The sequence below is a fragment of the Hippoglossus stenolepis genome, chromosome 11 (assembly GCF_022539355.2).
Source record: "Hippoglossus stenolepis isolate QCI-W04-F060 chromosome 11, HSTE1.2, whole genome shotgun sequence".
Lineage (NCBI taxonomy): Eukaryota > Metazoa > Chordata > Actinopteri > Pleuronectiformes > Pleuronectidae > Hippoglossus > Hippoglossus stenolepis.
Genome location: NC_061493.1, coordinates 2,990,039 through 3,004,488, shown reverse-complemented (window position 1 = coordinate 3,004,488; position 14,450 = coordinate 2,990,039). Strand labels below are relative to the sequence as shown.

The following is a 14,450-nucleotide window of genomic DNA, read 5'->3' as shown; positions in this document are numbered from 1 at the left end:
TTCCTACCTGTTTTTCTTGGGGGGCTTGGTCTTGGGCATGGAGCTCTTGGCTTTCTTCTCCTTGGGATCTTTGGGGGTCTTGGGCATTTTAGGCGTCTTCTGGGTCTTGGGCTCTTTGGGCTCCTTGACCTCTGCCTTCTCCTTTGGTTTCTTTTTCCGCTTTTTCTTCTCCTCCACCGTTGGTGAACTTCCCTCTACAATTCCTGTGCCAGTAACCTGTTCACCTGCCTCACTTCCTGATCTGGTAAATTCTGACATCAAGTCTACCTCTGCGCTTCCTCTTCCTGCCTTCTTCTCTCCCTCGTCTTCTTCATCCACTACCTTTGCTTTCTTTTTCTTCTTCTTTTTTGGCTTGGTCTCCTGGTTGTTGGGCTGCTCTGTGCTGATTGGCTGGCTGGGCACACCAGCGCAAACGGTCGGCCTTTCAGTAACCATCATTGAGGCATCGCCTGACGGGTCCGTGGGGGAATGCTGGGGAAATGGGTGAGAAAGATATCCATTAGTCTGAGTTATAACACAACTTTAAATCATACTCAAAACACATGTTAATTAAAATAAGATAAAGATAAAAAAATAACCCATTAAAAGCGACCTACTCCACAGATAAACAGTATGTAATTGTCTTTCAGCTAGGACATTAGCTGAGATTTGTTGAAAGAAACTGGAATCCACAAAGTGGGCCGGCTCAGACGTGGCTAACCACTTCCAATTGGGAAAAAATTTGGCAATTGACAGAAAAATGTGCAATACTTGATAATATATTATGTCTCCCATTTGTTAAAAGTGTGCAATTCAATTGTGGAGATTCAGAATTTGTTTCCCATTTAATCATAAAGAGAATATATTTAGGTTTCAGATGATTGGCCATATAAAACAAGTGGTTTGAAGATGTTAACATGAGCATAGGGAAGTTAAAATTATATGACATGAAATATTACTTATTATAGACTAAACAATCTGCATTAATTATAATAAATAAAGAAATTCTATGAAATATTTTATGTCAAAAACAAAAAGCAACTGCAAAGTTTATATATTTGATTAATTAATTAATTGTTTACTATAAACATAGTAAAGACATTTATTTTTTAACAGTCTCCAGTCAGAAAAGAATTAAAATTGGAGAAGCAGGAACCAGCATTGTTACAATTTTTTGCCTTAAGAAATTACATGACTATTAATCAACAATTAAAAGTTAACTGCCAATTAGTTTTCTTTTGACTGACTAATCAATTGACAGTATCAGCCCTAAATTAAACCACAATGAATGTGGATTAGCCTGAGCATATGTGCCATGAAGCATGTCTGCTTAAGTTTTACTTCAGCGTAGGATGAAGTGTGCCAGCTTTTCAGCCAGTGCTGCTATACTTTCTGCAGGGTGAAGGTTGATATGTCAGTATGGAGGATTACAGAGCAAAGGGGGGGAGGGAACGATCCATCCATCCATCCATCCTTCCTTCCTTCCTTTCATCCATGAACAACTCTGCCACCTCCCCCCTCTATTCAGGACTCCCTGTTGCTACGGTTCCCTCCCCGCAACTGCCTCCTCCTCCAGCAGGGCTAACCTCAGTAAACAAACCAACTGACACCTAATTTTTCCTACTCCTTTGCTCTTCTGTGGACTAAAATCCTCTCTCCTTCGTCCTCCACCTCCTCTTCATTGCTCCCAAGTAAGCTTTCTGTGACAGGAAACTGGTTACCAGCTGTTGGGAGCCTCTCCAGCTGCCTCTCCTCCCGTTCCTTCTCTTCTATCCCTCCCTCCCTCCCGCTTCCTCTCTCTCCAGCTGCTCAGGGTCCCAGTAGCAGATGGGAAATCAGGCATCATGACACGAATAAATTATCTCCATACTTCAAAAAGGCACAACGAGGGAGTATGTGCGCATGTATCATACTAGAGCGAGAGACTATGCCTTTGAGAGAGTGTGTGTGCATGTGCACTTGTGCTGTGTGTAAAACTGTGTCAATGAGGTGTGTGTGAGCATCAGCAAGTTTAAAGCAAAATGCCATGGCAGCAGCTCCCCTCGACACACACGCACAGCTTGGTTGTGTTCATACGGAGGAGGAAAGAGTTGGGGAGCTATAACTGGAAGTCCACTTCCATCAAGAGAATGCTAATGTACTCTCTCACACACCCAACTGCAAGGTCAAACATCGCACAAACCCCTGCACACAAACACCTGCTGACACCCATGTAAACTGTGCCATTGAGTAACACAAATAGTCTGTGTGAGTGTGTGTGTTGTAGGTAGGGGAGAGCGACAATCTGAGAGAGAGAGAGACAGATGAGGGGAATGCGTAGCCAGCGATAAATCAGTCCTCCTCCCAAGCTTCCTAGATAATCAATCACAAATGACAATGGAGAAACACAAAGTGTTTACACAATCACAAATACACACACCCCCTGGAGTCCTGCGTCAGGTTTGGTGTTCTGCAGAGTGACGTTAACATGCCAGTGTGCCTACTTGTACTGGGTTAAATGCAGTTCTCCATCAGGGATGAAAAATCTCATCATTCTCCACTGAAGCACCAATAACTGAATTTAATAACAAGATCCATACAGTACATCTCAATGGTGAATACGACAGACTGAGGAGGGGAAGAGGTTCAAGTGCCATTTCGATCACCACAGAGGGAGGATGGAGGACAGAGTGAGGATGAAGGTGAGTATAGAAGTTGAGGGTGGAGGTGGGAGCAGAAAGAAGAGTAAGATGAAGGCTGAAAATCTGTCAGGAAAACACACTTAAGTCTCCCCAGGGATAGGGTGAAAGGAAATCACGTTATCTTTTATTCAGCTTCTCCCCTCACTCTGTCCATCCATCCAGTTCTTCCTCCATCCCATCCAAAACTGGCCGCTGCTAAATATCTCACAACATTCAGTAAATTATGATGTGGTCAGGCTCATTAATCTAGGGCCCTGTTCAAACCTGGTATTAACATCCCTCATGAGACATCCGATCACATGTGGACAGTCTTAGGTTTTTCTGTTCACACCTAGCATTAAAATGCGGCCTGAATGTGTCTCTTGTGACCACTTGTGCTTGGAACTCATTTCCCTGCTTTATATGCAAATAAACAAACATTTGTGTCTGTGAAAACTAAGTTATGTTTACCCCATGAGAGAGAGAGAGAGAGAGAGAGAGAGAGAGAGAGAGAGAGAGAGACCTGATCAGATCACCCAGGAGAGATGTTACTACTGGGCCTGAACGAGGTCTAGAAGACAGATCCAACACCACCAGACCTGGTTGACTTTGCTTTCAACTCTGGCCTCCATTTGTTTTCCCACTTCCTGTTGTGCACATACTAAGATGAAAGGCTTTGTTTTCCATTTTAATCCTGATTAAGACAATTTGATCATTTCTGAAATAAACACATCAGCAGCAGTAGCAACTCATTGTGGTATTTTATGATTGTCTTGGTTTAAAAAAAAAAAAAAAAGGTGATTAGTCTGGCCATGCAGAAGTTGAATGCCTTGTAATATTAGACTGAATTCATCCCTTGCATGAAATGATTTTTGTACAGTGACTACATTTTATTATCTTCACTCGTTCCCTTCTTGAAGCTTGATTACATTTTAGAGGACCAGCTTTGGGCCATTGCACTGTACATATAGGTAGACAGATGCTAAATCTGAAATGTAGACTAAAGGGTTGTGTGGTGTGAATTGAAAAATGGGACTCAACTAATCCCTGATTCTCCATAATTTTGAACCAATTCCAATACAGAATTGTTGATAAGGTTATAGTGTGAAAGTGGTAGAGACTTCTATGATTCATAAGAGGACCACTATAAGCACAAGGGCATAAACATTTCAATATCATTTATGCATTTTCATGTTGATATCAATTTCTCTATTTGCTTTTATTCTATTGTTTTAACTTTTCAGTGTATTGTTATTGTTCTAGAGAAAAGTGCTGCACATAGATGCACTGTATGGATGCGTGTGTGAATGGGTGAAAGTAAAACTGTACTGTTAAGCGCTTTGAGTGGTCAGCAAGACCAGAAAAGCGCTATATAAATACAGACCATTTACCATTCTAACCAGCTTTTCTAAAAAAGGTACAGTTTAATTTTGATTCAAACAACTTTAAGCAAAATTGAATTCTGTTTACCAGTCTATGATATGGCCAATGAGTTATGAACTTGTGGGGTAGGTACTGCACACTGTTTTCTTATACTATTAAAAAAAATTTGTATGTTGAGCTTACAGATATTGCACATGTTGAAAGCTTAGATCTCACTCAAATCATGCAGGCAACTGTTTGGCCTACAACATCTAAACCATTCAGTGTGTGTAAAGAAGAAAATACCCCCTCCTCATTTAGACACTGGTAGTGGCTGCTGCCTGTCTTAGCTCTTGAGGTGAGGTGGGATTTCCAATAAAATCACTCAATCACCAAAAACCGAGATGAATCAGCTTACTAAGAACTAGCTTGGTGAGGTGACCACACATTCTGGTGACATTTATACCCAAAGAGAATTATCTGTGTCATCTTTAATGACAAGGATGCAGCCAAACTGATCTGCTGTGATGCTCTATAGGTGGTTTTCACTTTAATTACTATTAAGGCATCCATTGTCCAGACAGGGCAGATGACACAACCAACATTGATTTCTTATGAAATGTAGACAGAAATAAGCATTATGTTAACAAGTGATGAGCACTTTCAATTTGATGAGATTCACACAAACAAGGACACTAAATTCTCAGAGAAGCATGTCCTCGAAGCTGCAGAGCCGTGGTGAGATGGATGGTACGGCACCTCACTGACAGCGTGTATGAGCGGGGGGAGGGGCGGGAGAGGCATGTTATATGTCAGCTAGAGTGCGGCACGCAACATTGTGTGCGTGAGATGTAGAATAAAGGTCACAGCTCAGCACTCTGCCAGAGCTGTGACCTTGAGCTGCTGACGAAGACGCGCGTGCGCATGTGTGCGTGCATGTGTAATAACCATGCTTAGTGAACAGATGGAGCTTAGAGTACCAGACATACAGTCATCATGACTGACTGGCCAGCTTGGGGTGTGTGGCTCTTTCTAACAAGTGCATCATGAGGCTCAGCGAGAACTCCCTTCCTGTGCTGCAGACAGACACAATAACACACATACAATCTGAGTACTCTTCTAGATAGGCTATCCTATTTCTCTAAGCACATTTGCCATCCCATTTCTGACCACACCATCTCAAGCCACAGAGTCAGAGTGTGCGTGTGTGCATGTGTGGGTAATGACGGGGGCTGCCGGGCCTGCAGCTAGAGTCAGGGCGGCGCACGCAACTTGCCCAGGCGAGGACCAGGGCTCACCAGTCAACCTGCCATCTAGGTCAGAAGTGCTGGATAAATTAAGTGTGATGGCTAAAATGTCAACCAAAAAAATGCAACAACGCAGGCTTGGTGATGGGTTGGGGGCTGGTAAGCAAGCAGAGGGGAGTAGTGTGGACAAGAATGGAAGAGAAAAGGAGACTAGATCTGTGTGTGTGTGTGTGTGTGTGTGTGTGTGTGTGTGTGTGTGTGTGTGTGTGTGTGTGTGTGTGTGTGGGGCCACAGGGCAGCTATTGTGTGTGAATGGGTCAGTGGAGAAAGGGGGCTTTGAGCAACAAAACAAGCTAATGGAAGCCAAGGGCACGTGACACAGGCAGCGGTGACTGTGCACGCTCACACACAAACATGGAAGTTGCCATCGAGAACTGCTAACCTCTTCCCACCAGCACTCCCCTCGTTCTAGTCTCCTTTGCTAGAGATCCTGGACTCCCTCTCTTGAGATCTTTGCTTGTTTTCCCACTTCATTCCTCTTGGTGTTATCCCCTCCCCCAATCTCTTAATCACCCTCCAGCTTTTTTCCACTCAAAGTCTCCTCCTTTCCTAAACTGTCTGTCTCTCTGGACATCCGGCTACACAACATTAACTACTAAGAGATGACACCCCTGAAATGGATAAGACAAACAGCCAGTCAGGCAGACAGACAGGCAGAGAGAGAGCGGAAAGAGAGGAGACGGGGAGAAAGGAGAGACAGGAAGGGAGGTTTCCTCTACAGAGGAGGGGGAGATGTGGGAGCAAAAGGGAGGAGAGATTATGCTGGTGGCGCCTCTCTGTGTGAGCATGCATGTGTGTATGTGTGTATGTGTATTGCACACGTGTCTCAGGATATGCAGCTCACAGGAAACAAACAGCTGCAAAAATCTATTCCCTCACCGCACACACACATGGAAACAACCACACACAAGGCCGACTGAACACACAAAAAGGAAAAAACGCTGATATGAACACACGCACACAAAACCCCCATGCCCAATGCACCGCTGTGTTTTCAAATGTCACGTACACACATCTATGCACGCACACACCACACACTTCCCTTGCACTCCAAACACACACATTCCCCCACCCACATGAAAAATAAACATTCAGATGAAATACACCCACACATGAAAACAAATGCAGAGTTTTCATCTCTGTCAAACACATACACACACGCACACACACAGATTTGCTATCACATCAAAGGGTTTGTTTGACGGAGACTCACCTGTACGTGAGGCACTTTTTGTGGAGTAAGAGGGGGTGAGGAGAGTGGGTGGGGGGCAGTAGACGTGGACGCCCATGGGTTGGATCCCTGGCTAGATTGTGGGGGTGTGCTCTGCAGGTGGTGGGGGGGCAGGTGTGTGTGCTGTGTCTGAGCGTTCTGGGTGGGTGGCGCCAAGCCCTGGTTTGAGGCTGGAGCTCCATGTTGACTGACAGGTGCACCCTGGAAACCCAAGGAAGCGGATTGCAGGGGCTGCCCACCTCGAGAGGCCTGCTGCTGTGCCTGGAGTATACGCTGGTCTCCACTCTGGCTGACTGGAGCTTCATGAGGTCCTGGGAGTAGAGGAGGAGAACACCACAATATCATCCCTAACTGTATTAAAGTATAATGCCAGTAACAATGTGTTTCACTTCCTGTCCATCAACAGACACTGCTGGTGAGTACAGTGCCAGTACTCACATTCCTTTTTGTATCAATCTTACAATCACCAAAAGCTTTTATAAAGTACTGTAATTGACAACTGTCTGCAGAAAGTAAATTTCTAATAAGTAACAAAAACAGAGTACAAAGATTATTTTGCTTTTTGCAAGCACTGGAAAGTGTAATGACATGGATGTTTCTAAATTACTTCAGTAATTCACTTGTGTACCTGTGGGATCAATTAGAGGTAAGTAACTTAAGAGTGTCTTGTTGATCCCTAGTCAAACTGTGTTTAAATGTACTGTATACAGTGGGTGCAACTGCATCTACAGCATGTAATATCATCTGTGCCCTGAAGAGATCCTTATAACAGTTCTCAGTTTGCTGAATCGTTCAACCCTATCATCTGGCAACACACAATGTTGCCAGATACCCCTTGTCCTTATGTCAATCTTAGTCTTAATTCAAACATGATACAGGGTATGTAAACACCAAATGTCAGTTGTCTTGTTATCATTTCTCAGTATTCAATTAACTAACAATTTTTTCACAGTGTAAATTGCATCTGCTCTAAAGTAGTTTAAATGCTTGAATAGGCACCAATAAACAGAACAAAGTGAGACCCATATAAAAGCAACATAGAGCAGCATTAACTTTCTGGTGCTTACCTTGCTGTTGCTGGAGCTGAGGCCTATTTGGGCCCATTTGTTGACCACGCTGCGGCCCCATACTGGGATATATCTGCCCTGCATTGGGGGGCATGTTGTGGGGCTGCTGGTGTTGGGGGGCAGATAAAGGGTTTTGGGGAGTTCTCTGTGGATGGGGCATAGCATTGGGTGGAGACTGCAGGGCTGTGTACCCTGCAACCTCTGGGGGCCCAGCTAGTCCTGCGCTAGGGGGTCTGCCCTGTTGGGGAGGAGGCGTTGGGGCTCCCAAAACCCGCATGGGGGACATGGATGCGGGGGAGGGGTAAGATCCCTGAGCTGGGGGGGCAATGTGTGACTGGGGTTGATTTTGGGACTGGGGCGCATTCTGGGGGTGCTGGGTGTGGTTTATAGGGTGCATAGGCTGGCCCTGCTGTCCTGTCTGCTGCTGCATAGGGGCAGAATGGGTTTGAAGTGGCTGTGGTTGGTGTGGTGGTGCAGGGGGATATCGTTGCCCCTGCTGCCCAGCTGCTGGGCCTGATCCATGGTTAAACCTCTGACCAAGCTGCCCCGGTCCCAATGCCTGGCCGGTGTTAGTACTGACTGTAGTATTAGCACTCTGGCCCATCCCAGGTCCAATGGCTCCATACTGGGCCTGATACCCAGGGTACTGGCCTCCCCCAAACCCACCCATACCCTGTTGGTGCTGGTGGGTATGCGCAGGCTGTCGGGAGGGGGAGTGTGGGTATTGGGGTGTGTGACCCATGTTGGGATAGACCTGGGGTGTTGGTTGGGGCTGTGGGTGTCTCATCTGGGCCCCTCCCATTCCAACATGTCCCATGTAGTGAGATGGGTCCTGAGCAGGAGCTGGTGCCATGCTCTGTGGTGGATAGTGTTGGTTCATGCGAGCTGCATTGGGTGTAGGTGGGCCTTGCATCCCACCATAGTTGCCTTGAGACATCTGGTAGCCTGCCATCTGATTGGGGCCGCCCCCTGGTTGTGTTGGAGGCTGCTGATACGCTGATCTGCTCTGCTGCTGCGGCTGCTGGCCCCAAACTCCACTCCCACCTCCTCCTGCCCCAGCCTCACCTGGGTACCCGTGGTGGGGGTTACTTGAGTTAGCTGGATTATTATGGTAGTGGGAAGCCATGCCGTTCATGGCCACATTCACATTTGGTGTCCCCTGGCTGGGACCATTCTGGGCCATCATTCGTCCTCCAGGTGCACCAGATTGATCGTAGCCTGTGTAGGGGCCGTGGTCGTATATTTGCCCCAATTTAGGCTGCCCTGGGCCACTCCCAGCGGCATGGATCATCCCCTGGTGGTAACCCCTGTTTCCCTGGTGCTCATGGTTCAGAGAGGGATTAGTCTGCTGAGCTAGGGGGTTGGACTGGCCAGGGGCAGGCTGCTGAGGAAAGCAGCCTCCTAAACCATCTAATCCATCTGAGAACAGCCCTGCATCGTCCCCAAATAGACTCAACATCCCCGGGTCCGCCATGGCTGGGTGGGGGGCCCACAGATGGAGGGGACTAGATGGAGGAAGGTATGGTGTGCAGTGAGGAGCTAATCAGATAGCTGCTAATTTGGAGCGTGTTACTCCATGGTCCTCATTACAGTTCCTGTAGAGACAGTAAGTATAGTATTGAGTATTTTCTATAATGTAGTTATTTTAAGCCTACTTTTTACAAAATATCTTACTAAGTCAACAATTTAACAAAAGTATTTTTTTCCTATAGTAGCTAGCATGCATGCAAAAAAGATTTCCTCCAATCAACAATTTAAAGAAAAGTTTATTTACTATCAACAGGAAGCAAACAATTTGATCTCATTGTTTGGAACCACTGAATATTTCATGTGGATCAAGTCCACCAGCCTCATACAAACTAACTTTTAGACATTACAGCAGTCATATTAGGTGTCAGGCAGAAGTGTTCAAACCAACCCAGACAAAAAAAAACTTTAGTCACAGACCCCAAAACACTGCCTCCAAGACCTCCCCGTCTCCATTTTATTACCAAACAAAAGAACTTCTTTCTTTTTCAACACACACACACATACACACACACACACATTCAATGACTTCCAAGTGTGTGTGTGTGTGTGTGTGTGTGTGTGTGTGTGTGTGTGTGTGTGTGTGTTAGAACAAAGGCCCCAGCAGATGCAACTCTGTTTGAACAGCAGCAGCTGCCATCCAGTTAGCCAGCAATCAGCCAGCCAACAGACCAGAGAGGTTTTCTATGCACCAGTCAGTCAGTAGTTAGCTACTAGGTCAGCAAGCCATTCAGCTGTCTGACTACCTACTCAGTCAGTCCTGGCAGATGTGTTAAGACAAGGGCCTGTGCTCGTCTGTGGATTTCCCTGGATATAAAAAGGAAAACAAAAGTGTATACTACTTTATTAATAAACTAGCTGTATTTGTGTGAGGGAAAAAATTCAGAACTCATGGGGTGTGTGAATATAATCAACATCTGAGGGACTGGGTGACTAAATCAACAACCCAGTCTGCAGTGAGGGTAAAAGGCACTGTAAGTTGATCTAAGCATGCATGATGAATGAGTAGGTGTGGGCCATAGCAGAGACTGAGATGTGATAGGGGAGGATTCATTGAAGCTTCAATGCACTGCAAAAAAAACACCCAATCCGACTTCTAATGCTACAGATTTCCCCTCCCCCCTTCACCATACCTCTTTCCTCCTCCACAATTCCCCCCCTTAACTAATTCATAACCAACAGCAGGTATCAGGGCAAAATGTTTGATTACTAACTCACATTAAATAGTGTGCATTCATAATTCATTTCACCTTTATAACAATAAATATGTTGTACAGCTAAACTGTGCCGAGTAGATTGCACAAACACTGGCGGTACAGGTGGTTTTGGCTAAGCAGCTCTGTTTTAGAGGAGCATCTTAAGTCTTAGCGGCAGGCTAACAGCTGTGTTTGACTATGCAGCCAGCTCAGGATGCACCCCACCTCTCCCCTAATGCATCCTGGGCAGCTCACAAGTCTATCACAGATCTGTCCTTTACCATTATTTTGCCTTATTTTCCCAATCATCATCATCAGCTTACAGAGATTGGGAAAAAAGGTATTTAGATACCCAGCCCCATCAGACTATTATATATATTATAGAGTATTTTAGAACAAGTTTTAAACTGTGATTTGATTGAATGCTTTTAAATCCATTTTAGAAGACCAGGAAATGGAACCGCTGGCATTTTAATGTTTTGGACCAATGTTGCAGGATGTTTGGTCTGTTTTGCACCTAAATTCTTGTTTAGGTTGTATCTCTGTCTTGTTTTTTTTTAACCAGTTGAACTTGTACTATGTTTGTGTTGCTGCCTGTCTTGGCCAGGACTCCCATTACAAAGAGATTTTTCCTGGTTAAATAAAGGTTAAAGAAAGAAAAAAAAGATAACAGAATTCAACAGCAGGGGCGTGTGAGTATATACTTATACATACATAAATGTGTATGTATTTATAAGTATATATATATATATATATATAAATGATGTGTGGCTTTGCTCATAACTATAGAGGTAACAGTTAAAGAATGACCTATATGATCCCCTTGCTGAATTTAGAATCATGCATGGATGCTAGACATATAATTGAACCCTCAGCGTAACTTGTATTGTGGCCCCTCGATTTAGAAACATCCTAATTGAAGCACAGTTACTATTTTATGAATTGTGAACAACAGTTTCAGTACCATAGGTGACATCTAATAACTAACAGAAGAAAATCAAAGATATTCTGTTTACAGTGATATTTAAAAACAGAAGAACTGCAAAGCCACACACATTGAAAGTGAAATCAGCAAATTAAATAATATATTATAATTGATCAATTATAGAACTCTCTTAAATAATCTCACACAAACCATCAGTCTTTACAAAGAGCAGCGATTCAGCAGTTGTTAGAGGACTTGTGTTTGGCAACAACATCCATAGTACTATAAGCAGCATCTATGAAACTCTGCTGTTACATCACGTCCTGTGTATTTCAATCACTACAAGAAGAAAAATGTGAGTGTGTAGCAGGTGAGAGTAATCAAGTGCAATTTCACATCCTTTGCTGCAAGCTACTACAAAGGCAAGTGATTTCCTGTCAGCACTGCCGAACACACTATATTATGCTGTGAAATCTACAATATAGCATAAATGTAGCTATATAAGCACTTGCTGGCTACTGCGTGTGTAAGAGTTTGGGTGAGAGATGGCCTTAGTGTTGTGTCAGCCTTGAGGATCATCACATTACAGCTCTGATTAAAAGTAGCAAGCACAGACATTCATATTCTTTTCACAATCTCCTTCAGCCATGGAACAGACAAGCCTTCTCTCGTTGTCTTCCATTTCAGCACAAGCGTGAGCATGAATCTCCATCTCTCAGCAGACACACACACACAAAGTTTGGCATTGAGGCCCAGCTGTTACTGCAGAGGGAATTAGGTGATCGGTCAGTGTGCCGGTTTAGACGTCAAATCTCATCAAAGGATGAGGCTTTTAGCCAACCACATTCCCATCCTGGTCCCCGTCCCCCGTCGTAACATACACATGTTGAGTGGTCTGGAGTGGGTGAGCGCATTTACATCCTATCATGAAGAACCGCAGGTTCAGGTAACAAAATGTTGATTCTGCTGTAGCACTGTACTTTCCAAATACAGTCAAGTGCAAGAATCAGGCATCGTTTACCTCACAAACAAGAAGCAGCATAACAATTTTTGCATTCGTAACTTTTTCACCAAGTGCATGAAACTGCAGTGTGGTGTCTTGCCATCTGATGAGCCTTCACACTGGACTGAGTGGCTCAGATTCCATCTTCTCACTGGTAAATGTAGCAACACACCCACACCAGCACAGGCCCTTATATTTTGACTCAGTGCTACCATCAGTGTGAACATGTCAACATCATAGCGATGAAGCATGCCCTCAGGAACAAGTCGAGTGAAACAGAAGCGTCAAAAAGCTGTCGTCTCTGATCACTCATTATTGTTAATAGTGTTGATTCCCAGGTTGTCATGAACTGAATGTTGTCAGACATCATCAGAACCCATATGTAGTGTTTTGATTGGCTGAAAATACTGCCAGGTTATTTTAGACTCTTGGTTGGACAAAAATCATTTATCGGTTAACTGAAAAAATACATAATTGTTAATTGCAGCCCTACAGCAGTGTCACTACTGATCTGCCAGCCTTGGTCAAACTTAGCATGGGCCAAAAGTATAGGTGGTTACCATGTGCTACCAGAAGCAGAAGAGGCCTTCAGGCTCCTGCACTACCTTCCTTTCAATTAACCATCCACTGACAGAAAAAGACAGCAGTGAGTAAAACAACTGGCTGTTGAGGCTGTGTTCAGTTATATGGTTTTAAAAGTTGTACATGTTCAACCCCTTAAAAAAACAGGGGTCAGTTTTAAGATGGCACAGTATTTGTTGTCCATTATTAGTTGTGCACAAGTGCCTCTGTCTCAAAAGTATCATTAGGTAACCGTTGCTAAGTAACACTTATACATATCAGTTAATATTGCTGCCATTATGAAAATAAAAACTTGCATAATTCAGATTTGTTACATATAATCCTACCAAAAAAAATCTGGTATAAAAATGGTACAGAATTGATGATGCCAGAAAATAAAAAGGTTATATATAAAATGGGAAAGTACAATGGATTCTATGTGACGAGAGGGAAAGGCCCTAAATAAATGAAGCGATGAATTGATTGATCTAAATGAAAAATTACGGTGAAAATTTCCACTCAGTGGTTCCTTGAGTGCAATGGCAATTCGTGTATGTCCCACCAACAACCCAGGAACAACTAAATATTGCGTTTGGAACCACAGTCACTTTGGCAGTTATGTTTGAGAAATGTTTTCCCTTAATAAATTATGTTCAAAATAGGTGACAAATTCATTTTGAGCAAACAATTAACAATTTATTGTAGCTATAATAGACAGCAATAATTATGCTATACTGTTAGGCTAAGTAGTGTTAATGATGGAGCTGTGGTCTGTATCTTCACATCAGATCAGATATTTATATATAACCTGAGAAACCAAACTGAAGCAGTGTGGGAAGCTGACAGGAAAAAGCCTTGCTCCTCTTTTGTGTTGCAACTCCAAACAAACTATGTCCCAAAATAAAACTCTGAACACTATCAGGACTTTGACCTTGAGGTGGCACTTTTATTACCCAGTTTAAACAAAGTGAGATGAAATATGAAAAAAGGGGGTTGGTCCTGTCACTGCTGGAGGCAGACGCATGAGCCTGTGAGTCCAACAACATAATTAACAGCTCCACAAGCTCCTCCTCACCTGAAACCAAAAATAAACACCAAGTGGCTCTAACATGGATAGTTTTAGCCTACTTGATAAATGAACTGGCGATCACCAGCAAGGCTCAGGAATTCACACTGACTGTGCAGCTCTGTCAAAGCACAATTATCGAGGCCATTCGCTCAGCCAAGCCGAAACCAAAGAATATCAATGCCAAGTTAGTGCAACTGAATGGCCTCTGTGACAGCCAGTAATTCACTGTATAGTGCATAAGGGATGAGCCTTCAGTCAACAGAAACCTAAACAGGAACATTCAACGTACAGCCCCAGCACAAGTGATTTTTTAACTGATAGTGACACAAGCAACTAGATTTATTTTACATGCATTTAAAAAAAAGAAAAGAGATTATCACAGTATTACAGTTTTAATTTGTTATCTACTTGTACGAATAAATATGTTTGCTATTTAACATGACAAAATGTTTGTAAACCCATGTGTTATTTTGGGTCAAGGATCTCCAAATATTCCATTCTACCTGTCCTTAGATTGATTAACAGACTGAATGAAGATGTGTTAAGTCACTGATGTTGCCTAG

At 43.6% G+C, this 14,450-nt stretch overlaps 1 protein-coding gene across 2 annotated transcripts in view; it reads right to left on the bottom strand.

Annotated features, from left to right (window-relative positions):
- Positions 1 to 14,450, bottom strand: part of chd7 (chromodomain helicase DNA binding protein 7) — a 72,399-nt gene that overhangs the window by 47,243 nt on the left and 10,706 nt on the right. For both annotated transcript variants that reach the window (XM_035170353.2, XM_035170355.2), the window contains exons 2-4: positions 7,607 to 9,201; positions 6,522 to 6,850; positions 8 to 471 (exon numbers count right to left, since the gene is read on the bottom strand). In XM_035170353.2, the coding sequence (XP_035026244.2) occupies positions 8 to 471; positions 6,522 to 6,850; positions 7,607 to 9,080 (2,267 nt within the window). In that variant the 5' untranslated portion in view covers positions 9,081 to 9,201. The remainder of the gene's footprint in view (positions 1 to 7; positions 472 to 6,521; positions 6,851 to 7,606; positions 9,202 to 14,450) is intronic.